At 45.6% G+C, this 23,607-nt stretch overlaps 1 protein-coding gene across 6 annotated transcripts in view; it reads left to right on the top strand.

Annotated features, from left to right (window-relative positions):
- The first annotated feature begins 15,287 nt into the window (after positions 1-15,287).
- LOC121553953 (guanine nucleotide exchange factor DBS) overlaps positions 15,288-23,607 on the top strand; it is a 52,371-nt gene continuing 44,051 nt past the window's right edge. For 3 of the 6 annotated variants that reach the window (XM_041867368.2, XM_041867374.2, XM_041867360.2), the window contains exon 1: positions 20,386-20,923. In XM_041867368.2, the coding sequence (XP_041723302.2) occupies positions 20,434-20,923 (490 nt within the window). In that variant the 5' untranslated portion in view covers positions 20,386-20,433. Of the gene's footprint in view, positions 15,846-20,385; positions 20,924-23,607 lie in introns of those variants that run through there. The other 3 variants (XM_041867390.2, XM_041867383.2, XM_041867398.2) reach the window with 2 other exon arrangements.

Below are 23,607 nucleotides of genomic sequence, written 5' to 3'. Positions count from 1 at the left end.
TGAGAGAGACTTGAATCAAACGGCTGTGTCACAATCAAATCCATCTTTCTAGAATGTCATATAAATGATTGGTTCGCCACATCCTCTAAATTTGTCCAAAGTGCATCTGTGGTGTTAGTGAGAGACTAAAAGTCATTGGATCGTAAGCATCTTTGTATGTTTATATGTCTGCTGAGTGCTGATACACACGCACAACAAATATCTATAGGCCAGTATCTCTTCTGTGTCAATATCTATATGCCTGTATATCTTCTGTGTCTAAACTCAGAAGGTCAGAGTTCAGGTTTTTTGTTTGTTGTGTTATGACTAGATGCCTTCGGTTGAGCTTATTGAAATGGATTGCAAAGGTGTTATCATCAATGTCAAATAGCCACTGTAAAGAGGACTTGGTCATGTTCTTTTGGAAGTCATGCATTGTCTGATGTTCTTATCATTACTAGAGGCTGGCCTAAATACAATGCCGCTGGAACACTCAGGCTGGTGGTTATGGGGAGAGTATTCACTGTTCGTGTTACTGTGTCAACACATTGGATGAGAGGTCAAATCATCACGTTGTCACACATTATTATTATTATTATTATCTTATCCATGTTATTGAAAATATATATTAATCAAAATATATTCTATTGATACTTTTGTATCCAGGGGAGAAGATTCTATTTATTTAGATATTGCTTTTTGTTTTGTGATGAAGTAGACCACAGAATAAACCCACTGAAGACTAGAAGTCAGTTACACACCAGATGACTTCATTCCCTCAATAAGGTATATTACTTTAGGTGCACTGAGTTTTATAAGTAGGCTAGATTATATTTCTACAAGTCACCATCACTCATCTCCATATGTATTCAACTTTTGTTTTAAATATCATAGTGAGTGAAAAAGTAGGACCAAATAACTTGATTGGTCAATGAAGATTTTGGATTTCTGTCTCTCTCTCATTGGTTAACCTCACCAGCCTTGTGACTGTTGCTGACCAGAATGTCCACTGCTTTTATAAACATTATTATCAGCACAACTTTAGGTGCTTTCACCATACTGCTCCTGAACTTGTGATACTCTCACAAATGAAATGTAAACTACTGTACTGTGCCCTCAAAGGCAAACGGTATTCTGCGTAACATACAAACCTACATTGTTTGTATCCATGAGCAGTTTTCAAGGTCGTTTTTCTACAAAGATTTTTAAATAAGTTTTTCTGTTGACATTTTGCGAATGAGGGCAAAGCTCTGTACTGTCATTCTGCTTGTAATAAATACATTATTAAACACACCGGTTTGTCAGACTCCATCCTGTCTTCCTATATGACACAGTATCTGCATTCTTATTGGAGGATATAGGTGGCCTGACTAAGTTGAGCGGGCCCAGTGTTCTGGCCCAGTGTGCCACAGTAATGTGTTGTAATAGCACATAGTGGCAACATGGTGGTGATGGAGGACAGCTAATCTCAGAGCCCACATAGAAAACAACCACAGGGAATGAATGATAACAGCAAGTGATAACCATCATGCTGTTAATGAGGATGAGGTAAACCTTTCTTTTATGTTGTTGTTCTCTCTTTACCTTTTCTCCCCCCCTCACTCTCTCCATCTTTATTGCAGTGATTTCCTTTCTCAGAGCTGCAGTGAGACTTTAAATCAAACTGACATCTCTCCTTGTGACTGCAGCCAAGCATCAGTCATGTGTGTGAGTCTGCAAAAATCTGACTTGCCTGCAATCCCCCTCCTCTCCCCTCCTCCTGTCTAGGTTTGCATGTGTGTGTGCATGTTGAGGGTGGAGGGTGCATGTGTACGTGTGCAGTGCATCTGTGAGCCAGCCCCCTCTTTTCCTCCTCTCCCTCTCCAGTGCCAGCATCCTCCACTCTGCATCTCTCTGTCACTGCAGCTGGGGACGTCTGCATCCATCGCAGCTTCAGCATCCTCCCATCCCCTCTCTGCAGCCAGCATCCTATCTCTTCTCTAAAGCATCCCTCTCTTCTCTCTCCTTTCTGCAGCACCCCTCTCTCCACTCACTCCCTCCACACGATCTGTAGTGCGAGCCAGCCAGCCAGGCAAGCCTCATGTTTCTTTCTCCCCCCATAACATCCTTACCCTGGGCTAGTGACTCTGCAGTCTCCCCCCTCTTGCCTCCTCTCCCCTGAGATAAGCAGCTACACCAGTCCCTTTCTCCCTCCTCCACAGCATCGGCTGTCTGAAGCACCAGGCAGACAGACAGACAGGCAAGCAGGCTCCATCCCTCCCCAGCCACGGCGTCCCTTTTCTGGGTAGCAGGGCTCCCGTTCCCCCTCCTGAGGATGATCCTGTGGATGAAGACGGAGGAGATGGCCCTAGGAACGATGCTGGAGAGACTCCGACTGGTCGCCCAAAATATAGGTGTGTATCAACAGCATCGCTATCTATAGGAATGACTATCTGAATAACATACAGTAGGTACTGTTGTAAGAAATGGTTTTCTGAAACATGTACGCATGTACAGCAAGAGCATGACTAGCTAAAACGTAGGTAACGAGCATGCTTTTCTTAAACGTCCGAGAAGATGGGTAGCCTTACCTAACAACAGTATGGCTATTAAAACATTGCTATATGTGGCATAGTTGTACATATATATAGGTTTGTATGTCATCCTTGTCAATGACACACCATCACTGTGGTATGGGAGGACACTTAGCTATGTTCTGTGAAGCTGTGTTTTGGAGCTAAAATGTAATGTGTGTGTGTGCAGTGTGATATTGACCTAAGTCATCGGAACCTCTGCAGGGGGATGTAATGACTCTGGAATTGGCTTGATTTTTCCTGCCTGTTGTTGTCAGGGGTGACGTCATGTCTTTACATTTATTTGTTTTAGAATGTCAGTACCCCTGCAGCTTTGGAATACTTTGGTTGACCAGTTTATATCAAATGATAGATACTTTCATAAGATAGATACATAGAAGATTTTCTCTACATAACTACCATACCTGTTGTATTACATGGTTATTACTGTATTACACTAACCATGTCATAGGACTCAAACATGGATGTAAACAGATGATTGTATTCTGTTACCTCATTGCCCTATTTCTTTCACCACTGTCCTGAAGTTACCTGTATTTATTTAATAACAGTAAATGTATAGGTCTGTAATAGGAGACAAGGTGACCCAGAACGTGTTACTTCACGTCTGTATCGCTCAGTATCTTACCTAACTTAGAGGTATACATAACATCCCCTCTGACACTGGCATTCCTTCCTACCGTAGTCATGTTTTTACTATATGTCGTGTATGTGTAAAAGGGTTTTGGTCATAATGTATATCCATCATACATTTCTATGGTCTTTTGATGCAGGTTTACACACAGATTGCAAACATGAACTGTTGCTGTGAGTGTTCTAAGCCTGGTTGTCATGGAGTTTTGTGAGTTAAAAAGATGGTGGGCTAAATCAGTTGTGCATTTTTTGTGTATTATGAACACCATGTACTTATATAGATATAATATCAGATATGATTTAATATCTTTATTAGAAATGATCCTCCCTAGCCACAGGATGACCTGTACTTATTAGACGGCCAATAATCCTCTCAATCCATCTCATCCTATTAATGTGATTCCTGCTGGACTGGCCTTCTCTATGGCCATCTATTGAGTTACACATCTATGGCTTGATCCTGTTAGCTAGCTCTGAGTACAGACACTAGAAACACACACACATGTAGGAGCACACACGCGCACACACACGCAAACAAAGGCATCCTCAAACACACACACACAAACACACAGGCTCAATATCAGCTTTAGGCCCAGGGGGACTGCTCTCCAGTGTTGATATTGGCCAAATGGACGTCGGTCAGACGGACTTAGAGAGATGATATATCCTCCTGCTGTAACTGTCAATACAGAGAGAACTGTTACCATGGCAACACCAGTGTCAATGGTTTGGCTGTCAGCTCGTTAGAATCGTACAAGCTTTTGAGATATTATTCAGAGGGGCTGTAGTTCGTGTGTAGTAGGGATGGGCATGAGTAATCAAGTACTACTGTAGTACTCGAACGGACAACAAAGCTCTATCTTTAACCAGAGATTTAAAAAAATTCAAATAGGCCTACTGTAAAGGCTTCTTAACAGGCTTCTACCCCCAAGCCATACGATTCCTGAACAGCTAATCATGGCTACCCGGACTATTTGCATTGCCACCCCAACCCCCTCTTTTACGCTGCTGCTACTCTGTTTATTATGTATGCATAGTCACTTTAACTCTACCCACAGATACAGTTGAAGTCGGAAGTTTACATACACTTAGGTTGAAGTCATTAACTTGTTTTTCAACCACTCCACAAATTTCTTGTTAACAAACTATCGTTTTGCCAAGTCGGTTAGGACATCTACTTTGTGCATGACACAAGTCATTTTTCCAACAATTGTTTACAGACAGATTATTTCACTTATAATTCACTGTATCACAATTCCAGTGGGTTAGAAGTTTACATACACTAAATTGACTGTGCCTTTTAAACAGCTTTGAATATTCCAGAAAATGATGTCATGGCTTTAGAAGCTTCTGATAGGCTAATTGACATAATTTGAGTCAATTGGAGGTGTACCTGTGGATGTATTTCAAGGCCTACCTTCAAACTCAGTGCCTCTTTGCTTGACATCATGGGAAAATCAAAAGAAATCAGCCAAGATCTCAGAAAAAAAATTGTAGACCTCCACAAGTCTGGTTCATCCTTGGGAGCAATTTCCGAACGCCTGAAGGTACCACGTTCATCTTTACAAACAATAGTACGAAAGTATAAACACCATGGGACTAAGCAGCCATCATACCGCTCAGGAAGGAGACAGGTTCTGTCTCCTAGAGATGAACGTACTTTGGTGCGAAAAGTGCAAATCAATCCCAGAACAACAGCAAAGGATCTTGTGAAGATGCTGGAGGAAACGGGTACAAAAGTATCTATATCCACAGTAAAATGAGTCCTATATCGACATCTGCCTCTAACCCTAGGAAGCTCTTTCCCACGTTCTCCTCCCTGCTGAATCCCCCCCCTCCTCCCTCTCTGTGGATGACTTCGTCAACCATTTTGAAAAGAAGGTTGATGACATCCGATCCTCGTTTGTTAAGTCAAATGACACTGCTGGTCCTGCTGACACTGCCCTACCCTATGCTTTGACTTCTTTCTCCCCTCTCTCTCCAGACAAAATCTTGCGACTTGTGACGGCCTGCCGCCCAACAACCTGCCCGCTTGACCCTATGCCCTCCTCTCTTCTCCAGACCATCTCCAGTGACCTTCTCCCTTACCTCACCTCGCTCATCAACCCATCCTTGACCGCTGGCTATGTCCCTTCCGTCTTCAAGAGAGCGAGAGTTGCACCCCTTCTCAAAAAACCAACACTCGATCCCTCTGATGTCAACAACTACAGACCAGTATCCCTTCTTTCTTTTCTCTCCAAAACTCTTGAGCGTGCCGTCTTTAGCCAACTCTCTTGCTATCTCTCTCAGAATGACCTTCTTGATCCAAACCAGTCAGGTTTCAAGACTGGTCATTCAACTGAGACTGCTCTTTTCTGTGTCACGGAGGCTCTCCGCACTGCTAAAGCTAACTCTCTCTCCTCTGCTCTTGTCCTTCTAGACCTGTCTGCTGCCTTTGATACTGTGAACCATCAGATCCTCCTCTCCACCCTCTCCGAGCTGGGCATCTCCGGCGCGGCTCACTCTTGGATTGCGTCCTACCTGACCGGTCGCTCCTACCAAGTGGCGTGGCGAGAATCTGTCTCCGCACCACGTGCTCTCACCACTGGTGTCCCCCAGGGCTCAGTTCTAGGCCCTCTCCTATTCTCGCTATACACCAAGTCATTTGGCTCTGTCATATCCTCACATGGCCTCTCCTATCATTGCTACGCTGACGATACACAACTAATCTTCTCCTTTCCCCCTTCTGATAACCAGCTGGCGAATCGCATCTCTGCATGTCTGGCAGACATATCAGTATGGATGACGGATCACCACCTCAAGCTGAACCTCGGCAAGACGGAGCTGCTCTTCCTCCCGGGGAAGGACTGCTTGTTCCATGATGTCGCCATCACGGTTGACAACTCCGTTGTGTCCTCCTCCCAGAGTGTGAAGAGCCTTGGCATGACCCTGGACAACACCCTGTCGTTCTCCGCTAACATCAAGGCGGTGACCTGATCCTGTAGGTTCATGCTCTACAACATTCGGAGAGTACGACCCTGCCTTACACAGGAAGCGGCACAGGTCCTAATCCAGGCACTTGTCATCTCCCGTCTGGATTACTGCAACTCGCTGTTGGCTGGGCTCCCTGCCTGTGCCATTAAACCCCTACAACTCATCCAGAATGCCGCAGCCCGTCTGGTGTTCAACCTTCCCAAGTTCTCTCACGTCACCCCGCTCCTCCGCACACTCCACTGGCTTCCAGTTGAAGCTTGCATCTGCTACAAGACCATGGTGCGTGCCTACGGAGCTGTGAGGGGAACGGCACCTCCGTACCTTCAGGCTCTGATCAGTCCCTACACCCAAATGAGGGCATTGCATTCATCCACCTCTGGCCTGCTGGCCCCCATACCTCTGCGGAAGCACAGTTCCCGCTCAGCCCAGTCAAAACTGTTCGCTGCTCTGGCACCCCAATGGTGGAACAAGCTCCCTCATGACGCCAGGACAGCGGAGTCACTCACCACCTTCCGGAGACACTTGAAACCCCAACTCTTTAAGGAATACCTGGGATAGGATAAAATAATCCTTCAAATTATGGTGGAAAATAAGTATTTGGTCGATAACAAAAGTTTCTCAATACTTTGTTATATACCCTTTGTTGGCAATGACACAGGTCAAACGTTTTCTGTTTCACACACTGTTGCTGGTATTTTGGCCCATTCCTCCATGCAGATCTCCTCTAGAGCAGTGATGTTTTGGGGCTGTCGCTGGGCAACACAGACTTTCAACTCCCTCCAAAGATTTTCTATGGGGTTGAGATCTGGAGACTGGCTAGGCCACTCCAGGACCTTGAAATGCTTCTTACGAAGCCACTCCTTCGTTGCCCGGGCGGTGTGTTTGGGATCATTGTCATGCTGAAAGACCCAGCCACGTTTCATCTTCAATGCCCTTGCTGATGGAAGGAGGTTTTCACTCAAAATCTCACGATACATGGCCCCATTCATTCTTTCCTTTACACGGATCAGTCGTCCTGGTCCCTTTGCAGAACAACAGCCCCAAAGCATGATGCTTCACAGTAGGTATGGTGTTCTTTGGATGCAACTCAGCATTCTTTGTCCTCCAAACACGACGAGTTGAGTTTTTACCAAAAAGTTATATTTTGGTTTCATCTGACCATATGACATTCTCCCAATCCTCTTCTGGATCATCCATGCACTCTAGCAAACTTCAGACGGGCCTGGACATGTACTGGCTTAAGCAGGGGGACACGTCTGGCACTGCAGGATTTGAGTCCCTGGCGGCGTAGTGTGTTACTGATGGTAGGCTTTGTTACTTTGGTCCCAGCTCTCTGCAGGTCATTCACTAGGTCCCCCCGTGTGGTTCTGGGATTTTTGCTCACCGTTCTTGTGATCATTTTGACCCCACGGGGTGAGATCTTGCGTGGAGCCCCAGATTGAGGGAGATTATCAGTGGTCTTGTATGTCTTCCATTTCCTAATAATTGCTCCCACAGTTGATTTCCTCAAACCAAGCTGCTTACCTATTGCAGATTCAGTCTTCCCAGCCTGGTGCAGGTCTACAATTTTGTTTCTGGTGTCCTTTGACAGCTCTTTGGTCTTGGCCATAGTGGAGTTTGGAGTGTAACTGTTTGAGGTTGTGGACAGGTGTCTTTTATACTGATAACAAGTTCAAACAGGTGCCATTAATACAGGTAACGAGTGGAGGACAGAGGAGCCTCTTAAAGAAGAAGTTACAGGTCTGTGAGAGCCAGAAATCTTGCTTGTTTGTAGGTGACCAAATACTTATTTTCCACCATAATAATTTGCAAATAAATTCATAAAAAATCCTACAATGTGATTTTCTGGAAATTTTTTTCTTCTCATTTTGTCTGTCATAGTTGACGTGTACCTATGATGAAAATTACAGGCCTCTCATCTTTTTAAGTGGGAGAACTTGCACAATTGGTGGCTGACTAAATACTTTTTTCCCCCACTGTATATTGAAGCAACATCTCAAGACATCAGTCAGGAAGTTCAAGCTTGGTCGCAAATGGGTCTTCCAAATGGACATTGACCCCAAGCATACTTCCGAAGTTGTGGCAAAATGGCTTAAGGACAACAAAGTCAAGGCATTGGAGTGGCTATTACAAAGCCCTGACCTCAATCCTATAGAACATTTGTGTTCAGAACTGAAAAAGCTTGTGCGAGCAAGGATGCCTACAAACCTGACTCAGTTACACCAGCTCTGTCAGGAAGAATGGGCCAAAATTCACCCAACTTATTGTGGGAAGCTTGTGGAAGGCTACCCGAAACGTTTGACCCAAGTTAAACAATTTAAAGGCAATGCTACCAAATACTAATTGAGTGTATGTAAACTTCTGACCCACTGGGAATGTGATGAAAGAAATAAAAGCTTAAATAAATCCTTCTCTCTGCTATTATTCTGACATTTCACATTCTTAAAATAAAGGGGTGATCCTAACTGACCTAAAACAGGGAATCTTTACTAGGATTAAATGTCAGGAATTGTGAAAAACTGAGTTTAAATGTATTTGGCTAAGGTGTATGTAAACTTCTGACTTCAACTGTACATATTACCTCAATTACCTCGACTAATCGGTGCCCCCGCACATTGACTCTGTACCAGTATTATTATTAATAATAATAATAATAATAATAATAATAATATATTATTATTACCCCCTGTATATAACCTCCCTACTGTTGTTTTATTTTACTGCTGCTCTTTAATTATTTGCTTTTTTTTTCTTCTTAAACTGCATTGTTGGTTATGGGCTTGTAAGTAAGCATTTCACTGTAATGTCTACACCTGTTGTATTCGGCGCATGTGGCATATTACATTTGATTTTATTTGACTGTAGGCTACACCTATTTGGTGGAATGTGCTTTGTGGCTGCCCGAATGGGCAAGTTATATTTTGTCTTGAAGACAACGTTAATTTGCTTTGACTCTGGTGTTCCATTTGTAAGCCTACATGTACATTTGCTGGGCACAAAACCCCCCAAAAATGTGTGGCGGTATTTTACCTTTTTATCCAGAACCTCCAGTTGAAACTAGCCTAGAAAGCCAGCTAACTAGCTACTTGCTATTATCCACCGTTAGCAGTTTTCACCATTGTCCATGGCCTGCACTACCTACCAGCCAGCTCTAGCCTGGACTATTATCGGCCAGTCTGCACTGTCTGCACAGCGCGCTATCGACCAAGAACATATCAGATTTTCTGCCGGAATCACTGAATCACTGGACCTTAACACCGGATCATCGCAACTAGCTAGCTGCAACCGAATGGATGTTGTTGGCTAATCACCACCGCCCTCGAAGCAAGTACCAGTTAGCCTTGAACTAGCCTCGAGCCAGGCCAATCTCCCGGCTATCTACCTCTCTGTCAACCGGACGGGACCGCTTAGAGTCGACACGGAGCCCGCCGATCCATCACGACTGGTCTGCCGACGTAATCGTCTGATGTGGTTTCAACAGGCTTCCCGTTGCGAAGACCACGAAGATCCATCTGCTAGCCCCGGCCCGCTAGGACACGCAATCAACAGCCGTGCTTCCTGCTCGCCTGTGCTGTAGCAGCCATTCGAACTGCTCCCGGTCTCACCTATTGCTGTTCACTGGACCTTATGATCACTCAGCTGCACAGCTGATGCCTGCTGGACTGTCCCTTTACACGGTACCCCCATCCTGTCTATCTGTCCTGTTTATCTGTTTAGCCTCAGCCCAAACATTCGTCGCCTTTACCAGTTGTTGTCTTAGCTCTCTCGAATAACACCTGTGATTGCTTTATGTCTCTCTCCCATGTCAATATGCCTTGCCTATTGCTGTTCCGGTTAGTTCTTATTATGCAATTTCACTGTAGATCCCCTAGTCCCGCTCAACCAGCCTCAAGAGAGCTCCTCTGTCCCACCCCCCCATACACGCGGAGACCGGCTCAATCGGTGCCTCCAGTGATGCTATGTCTTTCATCGTTACCCAACGCTTAGGTTTACATCCACTGTACTCATATCCTTCCATATCCTTGTCTGTACATAATGCCCTGAATCTATTCTACAACGCCCGGAAATCAGTTCTTAAAGCCTTTAGCCGTATCCTTATTCTACTCCTCCTCTGTTCCTCTGGTGATGTAGAGGTTAACCCAGGCCCTGTAGCCCCCAGTATCACTCCTACTCCCCAGGCACTATCATTTGTTGACTTCTGTAACCGTAAAAGCCTTGGTTTTTTGCATGTTAACATCAGAAGCCTCCTCCCTAAGTTTGAGTTACTCACTGCGTTAGCACACTCCGCCAACCCTGATGTTCTAGCAGTGTCTGAATCCTGGCTTAGGAAGACCACCAAAAACTCTGAAATGTCCATCCCCAGCTACAACATTTTCCGTCTAGACAGAACTGCCAAAGGGGGCGGAGTTGCAATCTACTGTAGAGCAAGCCTGCAGAGCTCTATCATACTATCCAGGTCTGTGCCCAGACAGTTTGAGCTTCTACTTCTAAAAATCTACCTTTCCAGAAATAAGTCTATCACTGTTGCCGCTTGCTACAGACCCCACTCAGCCCCCAGCTGTGCCCTGGACACCATATGTGAATTGATTGCCCCCCATCTATCCTCAGAGTTCATACTGCTTGGTGACCTAAACTGGGATATGCTTAACACCCCGGCCGTCCTACAATCTAAACTAGATGCCCTCAATCTCACACAACAATTATCAAGGAACCTACCAGGTACAACCCTAAATCCGTAAACATGGGCACCCTCATAAATATCATCCTGACTAATTTACCCTCTAAATACACCTCCGCTGTCTTCAACCAGGATCTCAGCGATCACTGCCTCATTGCCTGCGTCCGTAATGGGTCCGCGGTCAAACGACCACCCCTCATCACTGTCAAACGCTCTCTAAAACACTTCAGCGAGCAGGCCTTTCTAATTGACCTGGCCCGGGTATCCTGGATGGATATTGACCTCATTCTGTCAGTAGAGGATGCCTGGTTGTTCTTCAAAAGTGCTTTCCTCTCCATCTTAAATAAGCATGCCCCATTCAAAAAATTCCGAACTAAGAACAGATATAGCCCCTGGTTCACCCCAGACTTGACTGCCCTTGACCAGCACAAAAACATCCTGTGGCGTACTGCATTAGCATCGAACAGCCCCCGCGATATGCTACTTTTCAGGGAAGTCAGGAACCAATATACACAATCAGTTAGGAAAGCAAAGGCTAGCTTTTTCAAACAGAAATGTGCATCCTGTAGCACTAACTCCAAAAGGTTTTGGGACACTGTAAAGTCCATGGAGAATATGAGCACCTCCTCCCAGCTGCCCACTGCACTGAGGCTAGGAAACACTGTCACCACCGATAAATCTACGATAATCGAGAATTTCAATGCTTTCCACCTGGCTACCCCTACCCCGGCCACCTGGTGACTCTCAGATCCACCTCTACGCAGACGACACCATTTTGTATACATCTGGCCCTTCATTGGACACTGTGCTAACAAACCTCCAAACAAGCTTCAATGCCATACAACACTCCTTCCATAGCCTCCAACTGCTCCTAAACGCTAGTAAAACTAAATGCATGCTCTTCAATCGAACGCTGCTTGCACCCACCTGCCCGACTAGAATCACTACTCTCGGCGGGTCTGACTTAGAATATGTGGACAACTACAAATACCTAGGTGTCTGGTTAGACCATAAACTATCCTTCCAGACTCACATTAAGCATCTCCAATCCAAAGTTAAATCTAGAATCGGCTTCCTATTTCGCAACAAAGCCTCCTTCACTCATGCTGCCAAACATGCCCTCGTAAAACTGACTATCCTATCGATCCTTGACTTCGGCGATGTCATTTACAAAATAGCCTCCAACACACTACTCAGCAAATTGGATGTAGTATATCACAGTGCCATCCGTTTTGTCACCAAAGCCCCATATACTACCCACCATTGTGACCTGTACGCTCTCGTTGGCTGGCCCTCACTACATATTCGTCGCCAAACCCACTGGCTCCAGTTCATCTATAAATCACTGCTAGGCAAATCCCTGCCTTATCTTAGCTCATTGGTCACCATAGCAACACCCACCCGTAGTATGTGCTCCAGCAGGTATATCTCACTGGTCATCCCCAAAGCCAACACCTCCTTTGGCCGCCATTCCTTCCAGTTCTCTGCTACTAATGACTGGAACAAACTGCAAAAATCTCTGAAGCTGGAGACTCTTATCTCCCTCACTAACTTTAAGCATCAGTTGTCAGAGCAGCTTACCGATCACTGCACCTGTACACAGCCCATCTGTAATTAGCCCACCCAACTACCTCATCCCCATGTTATTTATTTTGCTCATTTGCACCCCAGTATCTCTATTTGCACATCTTCTTCTGCACATCTATCACTCCAGTGTTAATACTAAATTGTAATTATTTTGCACTATGGCCTATTTATTGCCTTACCTCCTTAACTTACTACATTTGTACACACTGTATATAGATTTTCTATTGTGTTATTGACTGTATGTTTTTGTTTTATCCCATGTGTAACTCTGTGTTGTTGTTTTTATTGCACTGCTTTGCTTTATCTTGGCCAGGTCGCAGTTGTAAATGAGAACCTGTTCTCAACTGGCTTACCTGGTTAAATGAAGGTGAAAAATATATATATATACTGAGGAAGGAGTCATGGACAGGTGAGAGATCCACCCCTCCTAGCCCCCAGGGTCTTCCATTCCTTATATTATTGGGCCAAGACTGCCTCACAGAGACTAATACCTCCCTGTGTGTTTCTCTAGACAAATCACCTGTCTCTCTGGTCTTGTTTTTATCTCTCTTTTTGTGGTCTGTTGTTAGGGAGAATGTGACTTCCCTCTGGCCATCAGAGAGAAAGGTTACTGAGAGGTTACTGAGACAGCACAGAGAGGTTACTGAGACAGCAGAGAGAGAGAGAGGCTACTGAGAGAGATTACTGCGACAAAGTAGAGAGTCAGAAAGATACAGATTTAGTCATTATCTATTACTGTCTGTATACTGTGTGTTCTGCACTGTACAATTAAACTCCAACTACGGTGTGTCACACACACACACTCACTCACTCACCAGACAGCGCTGACCTTGCTGACTGAGCTCCGATTGATCAGTGCGTGTTTGCTCTTCATGTGATTTCTGATCTAAACTGCGCCTCACTGCAGAAAGACTCTCTCTCATCAGGAATATAAAGTGTTGTAATCAGCAGAGAGGGGGCAGAGATGTTGGGCAGCAATCACTTCTGTCCTCACCTCTATTTCCTAACTGGCTGATTTGACCTACTTCTAGTCAATCCACATCCACACTGACACATCTAGATCACAGAAACACTGACTGGGCATTTTCTATTGGAATATGTTGCTGTGTAGACCTTGAGACAGAGCGGTGGTATCTTGGGTGTGTCTGTGTGTGTGCGTGATCGTTTGAGTGCACGTGCATACATACGTGTGTGTAAGTGGGCCAGTGTGCATGCATGTAGGTGCGCGTGTGTGAAGGCTTTGGGCAGCCCTATATAGACAGACTGGTAGTAAAGCCTTCTATAACTGAGCCAGGATTTATGCCCAGGTTTAGGAGGAGTTACCTGGTGCCATCCAACAGGAAGCACAGCTGCACTCAAAGCTCTGGGTAGAAGGTGCCCGCCTGCCCAGCCTGTACAGCCAGATGGATTAACAGGTTGCCAGCCTCTAGCAGCCATGGGCATGGAGGGTTAGGATATCTGTGCAGTTTAGTCTATACATAGTGGGCCATGGACACATGCTGGCACTGTTTCATCTGTTTTTTATAATAGTGTCACTAATCTGGTTTATTACAGTGTCCATCATCTGAATAATGGTTGATATTGTGCATGACAGTGAAAAGCCTAGTAATTCTAGTTAATAGTTATGCTTCTATTTCTGCTCATGGGGTTTACATGCTTGACTGGTTTCAGATCATGTTACAACATTATAACACAGGGAGTGTGCCTTGACAGTCTTCCTGGTTTGCTGGTTGCATGATTTGAGCCAGCTGGAAAAGCCATCCAGGTCAGCTTTACCTTGACTCCTGTTTCTGTGGTTTATGACCAGCAGGGTTGCCAGGAGCCCATGCTTGTTTTAGATCAGTGTTGCTCAACTTATTCCTAGTTGACTAGCCACAACTCAGTCTCAAGCCTGACACACAGGGAACTGAGTTTCAATGGTGTGTGTGTGTGTGTATTCGCATGTGCATAAGAGATACAGAAGATGGGAGGAGGTAGAGTATGAGGGGTCAAGCTCAACGAGGGAGGGAGGGGGTGTATGGAGTGGGAGTGTGATGGAAAGGAGGAGACGACAATGGTGGTGTGTCGTGCCTCTCTCCTCTGCAGTGTCCTCATCAGTACGGGAGAGAGAGGCGCTCCTCTCTCACCTCTTTTCACAGCCTACAGTAGCAGCCACAGTCTGTCAGCCTTTCTGCCTGTCGACTATCACCGCATCTCTGCACACTAACTAATAGGACTTATTCCTAGTTTATATGCCTAAACACAAACTCTCAGCAGACATCAACCGGCGGCCATTTTCCTCATCTATACACAGCAAGAGACGGAGAGTCTGCCAATACGACCAGCTCCCTCACTCAATGACTAGCCACGACACTCCGCTTTCTCAACTAAAGATTTAAATCCTCCAATAGTCCAGAGCTTTCATTGAACTATTGAGCCATGTGTGATTCACTGGCATGTCTGATTGTGTTTGCATTTCAGAATGTTTAGAACGGTACACCATGGAACAAGGGATAGACTTGAGAGAGAGATTAGTGATAGAAGCAATGGCTGATATAATTAGCCCCAGCAGAAGGGGATTTGTGCTTAAACTGCTGCCCTCTCTTTCTACCCCTCCTCCTCTCCTCCTCTCCCTCTGTCCTTCCTTCCTCTCTCTCTCTCTCTCTCTCTCTCTCTCTCTCTCTCTCTCTCTCTCTCTCTCTCTCTCTCTCTCTCTCTCTCTCTCTCTCTCTCTCTCTCTCTCTCTCTCTCTCTCTCTCTCTCTCTCTCTCTCTCTCTCTCTCTCTCTCTCTCTCTCTCTCTCTCTCTCTCTCTCTCTCTCTCTCTCTCTCTCTCTCTCTCTCCTCAAAGTGTGTATGCTTCACTCTGGCTCGGTCGTGATGAGGAGTGTGTGTTCAGTGCCGGGCCTGTTGCACTTTCTTAGCTGAAATCAGTCTTGGCTGAGGCAGGAGTGACAGACAAGGACTTAGCTCTGGGGCTCGGCTCTGCTCTGCTCTGCTTGGATTGAACTGGACTCCTGTTTCTGGCTGACTTATCTGTACACTTGTGTGTGCACTCTACGCTATACATCTACACACAGCCTGCGTGTGTGTGTGTGCTGAATCACTCCTATGAGTGATAGTACATTGCAACTGATCCGAATCTTCTCCTGCGTGTGTATCGGACCAGAACCAGTCACTTACCTTTTGTAGTGTTTACTGGAGCGGTCTGCCTGGGTCCGGGTCGGGGTACCTCTGGATGTGTGTGTGTTTCTGTGTGTGTGGGAGCAGCGCGGTCCCTCATGTCTGTCCATGAGTTTCTGTGGGAGGGGGCAGGCGAGGTGCCCACCCGGATCATGAACAGACTGAGTCAGATGATCCAGAGCCTGGACATCTCTGGACTGGCCTCCCCCGTCACCCCCGAAGCCAGCCGAAGGAACTCCTGGAGGGATTGGAACTGGAACGGTAGGAAAGTGTGTTGTGGGGGAAGGGATGTGGGGTGAGGTTAAGGGGTGTGTGTGTGTGTGTGAGGGGGGTGTTCCGTGGGTCATTTCCTCTAGGGTTGAGGTTCTGGTAGGATTTAGGGCAGTGAGTTCAGATCATCACACACAGGGTTTTAGTGGGCTTCCCCGCTCTCTGGAATGCGTGTGTAGATTACAAACCCCAAAGTTATCCTGGGACCCATTTAAAGGTATAAAAGAAGGCAGCCAAGCAGTAGTCTCATCAGCTGGACAATACACAGTAGTCTCATCAGCTGGACAATACACAGTAGTCTCATCAGCTGGACAGTACACAGTAGTCTCATCAGCTGGACAGTACACAGTAGTCTCATCAGCTGGACAATACACAGTAGTCTCATCAGCTGGACAATACACAGTCTCATCAGCTGGACAATACACAGTAGTCTCATCAGCTGGACAATACACAGTAGTCTCATCAGCTGGACAATACACAGTAGTCTCATCAGCTGGACAATACACAGTAGTCTCATCAGCTGGACAATACACAGTAGTCTCATCAGCTGGACAGTACACAGTAGTCTCATCAGCTGGAAAATACACAGTAGTCTCATCAGCTGGACAATACACAGTAGTCTCATCAGCTGGACAATACACAGTAGTCTCATCAGCTGGACAATACACAGTAGTCTCATCAGCTGGACAATACACAGTAGTCTCATCAGCTGGACAATACACAGTAGTCTCATCAGCTGGACAATACACAGTAGTCTCATCAGCTGGACAATACACAGTAGTCTCATCAGCTGGACAGTACACAGTAGTCGCATCAGCTGGACAGTACACAGTAGTCTCATCAGCTGGACAATACACAGTAGTCTCATCAGCTGGACAATACACAGTAGTCTCATCAGCTGGACAATACACAGTAGTCTCATCAGCTGGACAATACACAGTAGTCTCATCAGCTGGACAATACACAGTAGTCTCATCAGCTGGACAATACACAGTAGTCTCATCAGCTGGACAGTACACAGTAGTCTCATCAGCTGGACAATACACAGTAGTCTCATCAGCTGGACAGTACACAGTAGTCTCATCAGCTGGACAATACACAGTAGTCTCATCAGTTGGACAATACACAGTAGTCTCATCAGCTGGACAATACACAGTAGTCTCATCAGCTGGACAATACACAGTAGTCTCATCAGCTGGACAATACACAGTAGTTGCATCAGCTGGACAGTACACAGTAGTCGCATCAGCTGGACAGTACACAGTAGTCTCATCAGCTGGACAATACACAGTAGTCTCATCAGCTGGACAATACACAGTAGTCTCATCAGCTGGACAATACACAGTAGTCTCATCAGCTGGACAATACACAGTAGTCTCATCAGCTGGACAATACACAGTAGTCTCATCAGCTGGACAATACACTGTAGTCTCATCAGCTGGACAATACACTGTAGTCTCATCAGCTGGACAATACACAGTAGTCTCATCAGCTGGACAATACACAGTAGTCTCATCAGCTGGACAATACACAGTTAGTCTCATCAGCTGGACAATACACTGTAGTCTCATCAGCTGGACAGTACACAGTAGTCTCATCAGCTGGACAGTACACAGTAGTCTCATCAGCTGGACAGTACACAGTAGTCTCATCAGCTGGACAATACACAGTAGTCTCATCAGCTGGACAATACACAGTAGTCTCATCAGCTGGACAATACACAGTAGTCTCATCAGCTGGACAATACACAGTAGACTCATCAGCTGGACAATACACAGTAGTCTCATCAGCTGGACAATACACAGTAGTCTCATCAGCTGGACAATACACAGTAGACTCATCAGCTGGACAATACACAGTAGTCTCATCAGCTGGACAATACACAGTAGACTCATCAGCTGGACAATACACAGTAGTCTCATCAGCTGGACAATACACAGTAGACTCATCAGCTGGACAGTACACAGTAGTCTCATCAGCTGGACAATACACAGTAGACTCATCAGCTGGACAATACACAGTAGACTGAGCAGTTGCTGTAGTTGCAGCAATAGAGGTTGTTGTAGCAGTGACTCAGAAGTGATACATCACAATTAGGGAGTGCATTAGCACAGCACAGTGTAAGAAGGAATACAAGTAAGCTATTGAGGGCATTTTTATAGTAGTTGCACAGTGGGGGGTAGTTTAATAAAGTGCATGCTGTAGCGTTAGCGATAGCATCCGTTGAGGACCTCCAGAGTCTGGTCTTCAGACAGGGGGAGACATGCTGAGGAAGCCCAGGAGGTGCCCTCTGAGGCGGTGTAGCAGCAGTTTGGAAAAGCTACCCCTGGTGACACTGAGATCGCGTGAGTCAATCATTGGGTCAGCTCTGGGCTTAGCTGTGTGTGTGTGTGTGTGTGTGTGTGTGTCTCTGTGCATGATCGTGCGTGTGTGTGTGTGTGTGTGTGTGTGTGTGTGTGTGAGTGAGTCTACAGTGTGAGGCTATGCTGCATGTATAACCTTGCCTTGCTGTAATGTATTCAGCCTTGCTCCATGACTCTTGTTTATGTGTGCCAGTCTATTTCTCCACGAAGGTCTTGCAGACATTTAGCCCTGAGTGACTGAGTCCAGATCTCACTAAATATCACTGCTCATTGCAACCTCTTGCTGTGCCTAGTACTCAACATTATGGGCTGTATGAAATGGAAGGGGCTGGTGTATGGCTAGTGTGTACTGTACTTTACTGTATGTCTCCTCTCTCTCCCAGAAGCTCTGTTAAACCCATTATCTGGGAGTGAAAACCAGACCTTATGTTTACTCCCTGAAATGGCGTCCTGGGTTTCTGAGCACTATGTTGTAGAGTAAAGGGGAAAATACTGTTGTCACCTCGCTTTCCTTCCAAGGTTCATGAACAGAGTAAGACTTTGCCCATAATGAGTCTCGCTCTCTCGCTCTCTCTCGCTCTCTCTATCGCTGACTAAGGGTTGTCAAATGTCAGGCTTTTCTACGTAGGTATTGACAGGTATCTGTTGCAACCTCACTCCACACACACACTGTACTAGCTTTGTCTCTTTGTATCCATCAGTAAATACTCTCTGTATCACTCTGTATTGAATAGTGCTGTATAAGTGTGGTGTTCTCTCTCTTCTCTCTCTCTCTCCTTTTCTCCCTCCCTCTCTCCCTGTTCACCCTTCATTATTCATTACTTCATTACAAAGCTGAAATACCTCCGTAGTCCACTGTACTCCTCTTCTCCCCTCTCTCTCTCCTCAGAAAGTAAGAGCATTTGAGCAGTAGAACTCTTGTGGCATACATGTCTCTGGCTTTATGACTGAAACACGAATAACCTTAACCACCCTCGGGTCATAGAGAGAAAACACACGTCTCACACACAAACATTCATATGGTTGTATAGCGTTTGAGACCTAACTGTTTTACTGCTACAGCACCTGTATATAGGGCCAGATAATAGTTTGATCATTTAAATAGAATGGGTAAGAAGGGCCTAATTTGTGGTAGAATGGCATCATTCAACATGCCATCTATCAATAGGGTCTGTATTACTATATTTAGTCAGAACAGTCTCTGTCATTGAGAGGTCCATTTAGAATCAGGTCTTTCAGTGGTTTTGTAAGAATGAACTCTTTGAGTGAGATAGATAGTTAGAAAAGACTCTTTGAATGCAGTGTGTGAATGGTTAAATGGGACTAGGGTATTTGAATGGAGCTGGTCAGAATAGAGTCTTTGTCCTGCTGGTCCTGATTAGCTGAGATAAGACAGGACAGGACAGTAGGCAGGACAGAAGGAGAGGCCATGCTCTGTTAGCGCAGGTAAATGAGGACATGGAAAGGAGCCCTGCGCCTGTATTCACAAAGTCTCGGAGTAGGAGTTCTGATCTAGAATCAATTTGGCATTTCAGATCATAATGAATTAGATAAGGGGACCTGTTCCTAGATCCTAGCACTCCTACTCTGAGATGCTTTGTGAATACAGGCCCAGAGCTGTGATACCTGTGTACCTGCGCTGCCTCGGGTAGGGGGACTAGTATACACATGTCCAGGTATGAGTGTTTCAGGCATAGAACTAGAATTACAAATACTATTTTTATGGTTTCAGTAACAGGGGCAGACCCAGCTTAGCTCATGTAACAGATTACATGAAATGTCACATCCTGAGGTAAACACACATGAGTTAAATGGGTAGGTAGAGGAGAAAATGGTATTGAGCAGGGAGGGTCATCTATTGTCCTGTAGTGTAGTAGGTAGGGGAGGTGACCTGAGGTGGGAGGAGGAAGTCAGGGCAGAGTAATGACTGAGTGACATGCTGCAGGCACTGATAGCCTGAGAGGGAGGGAGGGAGTGTGGGAACGAGAGCGGGAGGGCAGAGAGAGGGAGAGCGGGCGGAGATAGAGAGAGAGTGAGGAAGCGACACAGAGGGAAAGCAGCAGTCGTACCTGGACTGAGCTGCATGGAACTGGACCTAAAGGAGTGGAGAGGGATTCTTTGAAGAGGGGAAGGGGAGAGGGGGAACTACATGAGAGGAGGGGAGAGAGGTATCTGAACTGGGAGGAGAGGAGGAAGAGGCCGATTCAGGCTTTGTGATGGAGGAAGGGTATGAGGTAGAGTTGGACTCAGGAGGGTGTGTAGAGGGGGAGACAGAGCTGAGTATAGGACAGATGGGGCTAGACGCAGGGGAACGAACAGAGGGACAGAAGGAGGAGGAGGATCATTGGCTTAACATGGAGGGACAGCTAGAGTGTTTACCTGGACGTCAGGGAGAGTTAGAGTTAGGTTTGGACTCGAGGTTGACAGGGGAGAGAATGGAGGAATCGCACATGAAGGAACGATCAGATGTATATTCATGGGAAAAGATGAAGAGAGGGACAGAGATGGATAAAATGATAGAGGTGGAGGGGGAGAGGGTGGAATCTGGCATATGGATGGAGGGAGAGACGGAGGACAGAAGTATGGAGGGAGAGTTGAAGGTGTGTTTAAGGCCGGTGGAGGAGAAAAGAGGGATGTCTGTACGCATTTCTCTGGAGGAGGTGGAGAGATACTACTGTTTCTCCCGCTGCTGCTACTGGTTACTAAGTGAGTGTTAAAGCATAGAGCTCCTCTCTCTCTCTCTCTCTCTCTCACTCGCTCACTCTCTCTCTCTCTCTCTCTCTCTCACACTATCTCTCTCTCTCTCTCACACTTTCTCTCTCTCACACACTTTCTCTCTCCCCATCTGTCTTACTTTACCATTTATCTTTCCCTGTCCATCTCTATCACTCTGTTTCTCATCAACTAAACCTCTCTCTCCCTATCCCTCTCTCTATTTTTGGCTGTGATCTGTCTTTTATGCCAAGGTTCTATTTTCTCCCTCTCTCGTTCTATCTCTCCCCCATTCAATTTGAATCCCTCTCTACAGACTGTCTTGTTGGTGTGTATTGTGGATGATAAGGAAATGGCCGGTTGTATTTTCTGTCCACTGTGACTATGGAAATCCAGTGTTGACATTGACGCATTTAACATTTCCTTCAGTATTATCTCAGACAAAGCTTTCAATGGGCTGCATTTAAAATCCTACCCCATTCCCAATATGATGCATAGCTTTTGACCAGAACCCTATGAGGGGTCAAAGTGGTGTACTGTATGGGAAATAGTGTGTGAGAATACGATTTTGAGATGTAAAATATCTACATGAGGAAGCCAAGGAAAAAGGAACAGGATCAAGAGAACTGAATATGAATCAGTATGACCATACAGAAGAGGAACCAGATGCTGTGAAGCAATGGGTTCATTTACTACTGCGTTGGATGAGCTTCTCTATAAATCTTTGTTGTCATCATATAGTGAGTTAGCATAATATAATAATAATATGCCATTTAGCAGACGCTTTTATCCAAAGCGACTTACAGTCGTGCGTGCATACATTTTTTGTGTATGGGTGGTCCCGGGGATCGAACCCACTACCTTGGCGTTACAAGCGCCGTGCTCTACCAGCTGAGCTACAGAGGACCACCCTGAGCATGGCTGCTCAGGGATGAATAGGAGCATATATTTGGTGTTGGACTGGCTAAGATAAATGTTTTAGAGCTTTAAATGGAGTCTACACATGTTTTATGGCTCTCTGTTTAGTGGATGACCCCATAAGGACTGTATTTCACATCTGATGTTTACCTAAGCCACTGGTATTTACTCTAGGTAATGAGTATTTGGTGATGGTGTACAGTAAAATAAGGTCAAAGACTGAGAAACATGTCTCTCACTCTCAAACATATCATCTACAGGTACAAGACTATACAGTGCATTCAGAAAGTATTCAGACCCCTTGACTTTTTCCACATTTTGTTACGTTACAGCCTTATTCTAAAATGGAGATGGGAGAACCTTCCAGAAGGACAACCATCTCTGCAGCACTCCACCGATCAGGCCTTTGTGGTAGAGTGGCCACTCCTCAGTAAAAGGCACATGACAGCCCGCTTGGATTTTGTCAAAAGGCACCTAAAGGACTCTGACCATGAGAAACAAGATTATCTGGTCTGATGAAACCAAGATTGAACTCTTTGGCCTGAATGCCAAGCGTCAAGTCTGGAGGAAACCTGGCATCATCCCTACAGTGAAGCATGGTGGTTGCAGCATCATGCTATGAGGATGTTTTTCATTAGCAGAGACTGGGAGACTGTCAGGATCGAGGAAAAGTTGAGTGAAACAAAGTACAGAGAGATCCTTGATGAAAACCTGCTCCAGAGCACTCAGGACCTCGGACTGGGGTGACGGTTCACCTTCCAACAGGACAACGACCCTAGGCACACAGCCAAGACAACGGAGTAGTGGCTTCGGGACAAGTATCTGAATGTCCTTGAGTGGCCCAGCCAGAGCCCAGATTTGAACCTGATCGAACATCTCTGGAGAGACCTGAAAATAGCTGTTCAGCGAAACTCCCTATCCAACCTGACAGAACTTGAGAGGATCTGCAGAGAAGAACGGGAGAAACTCCCCAAATACAGTTGTCAAATCAAATCGTACATGTCACACGCGCCGAATACAACAGGTGTAGACCTTACAGTGAAATGCTTACTTACAAGCCCTTAACCAACAATGCAGTTAAGATTTGGCGCTCCGGTACCGCTTGCCGTGCGGTAGCAGAGAGAACAGTCTATGACTAGGGTGGCTGGAGTCTTTGACAAGCTTGTACAGTGAGGGAAAAAAGTATTTGATCCCCTGCTGATTTTGTACGTTTGCCCACTGACAAAGAAATGATCAGTCTAATAATTTTAATGGTAGGTTTATTTGAACAGTGAGAGCCAGAATAACAACAAAAAAATCCAGAAAAACGCATGTCAAAAATGTTATAAATTGATTTGCATTTAAATGAGGGAAATAAGTATTTGACCCCCTCTCAATCAGAAAGATTTCTGGCTCCCAGGTGTCTTTTATACAGGTAACGAGCTGAGATTAGGAGCACACTCTTAAAGGGAGTGCTCCTAATCTCAGTTTGTTACCTGTATAAAAGACACCTGTCCACAGAAGCAATCAATCAATCAGATTCCAAACTCTCCACCATGGCCAAGACCAAATAGCTCTCCAAGGATGTCAGGGACAAGATTATAGACCTACACTAAGGCTGGAATGGGATACAAGACCATCGCCAAGCAGCTTGGTGAGAAGGTGACAACAGTTGGTGCGGTTATTTGCAAATGGAAGAAACACAAAATAACTGTCAATCTCCCTCTGCCTGGGGCTCCATGCAAGATCTCACCTCGTGGAGTTGCAATGATCATGAGAAC

Source organism: Coregonus clupeaformis, chromosome 23 (assembly GCF_020615455.1).
Source record: "Coregonus clupeaformis isolate EN_2021a chromosome 23, ASM2061545v1, whole genome shotgun sequence".
NCBI classification, from domain to species: Eukaryota; Metazoa; Chordata; class Actinopteri; order Salmoniformes; family Salmonidae; genus Coregonus; species Coregonus clupeaformis.
This window is presented reverse-complemented; position numbering and strand designations above follow the sequence as displayed.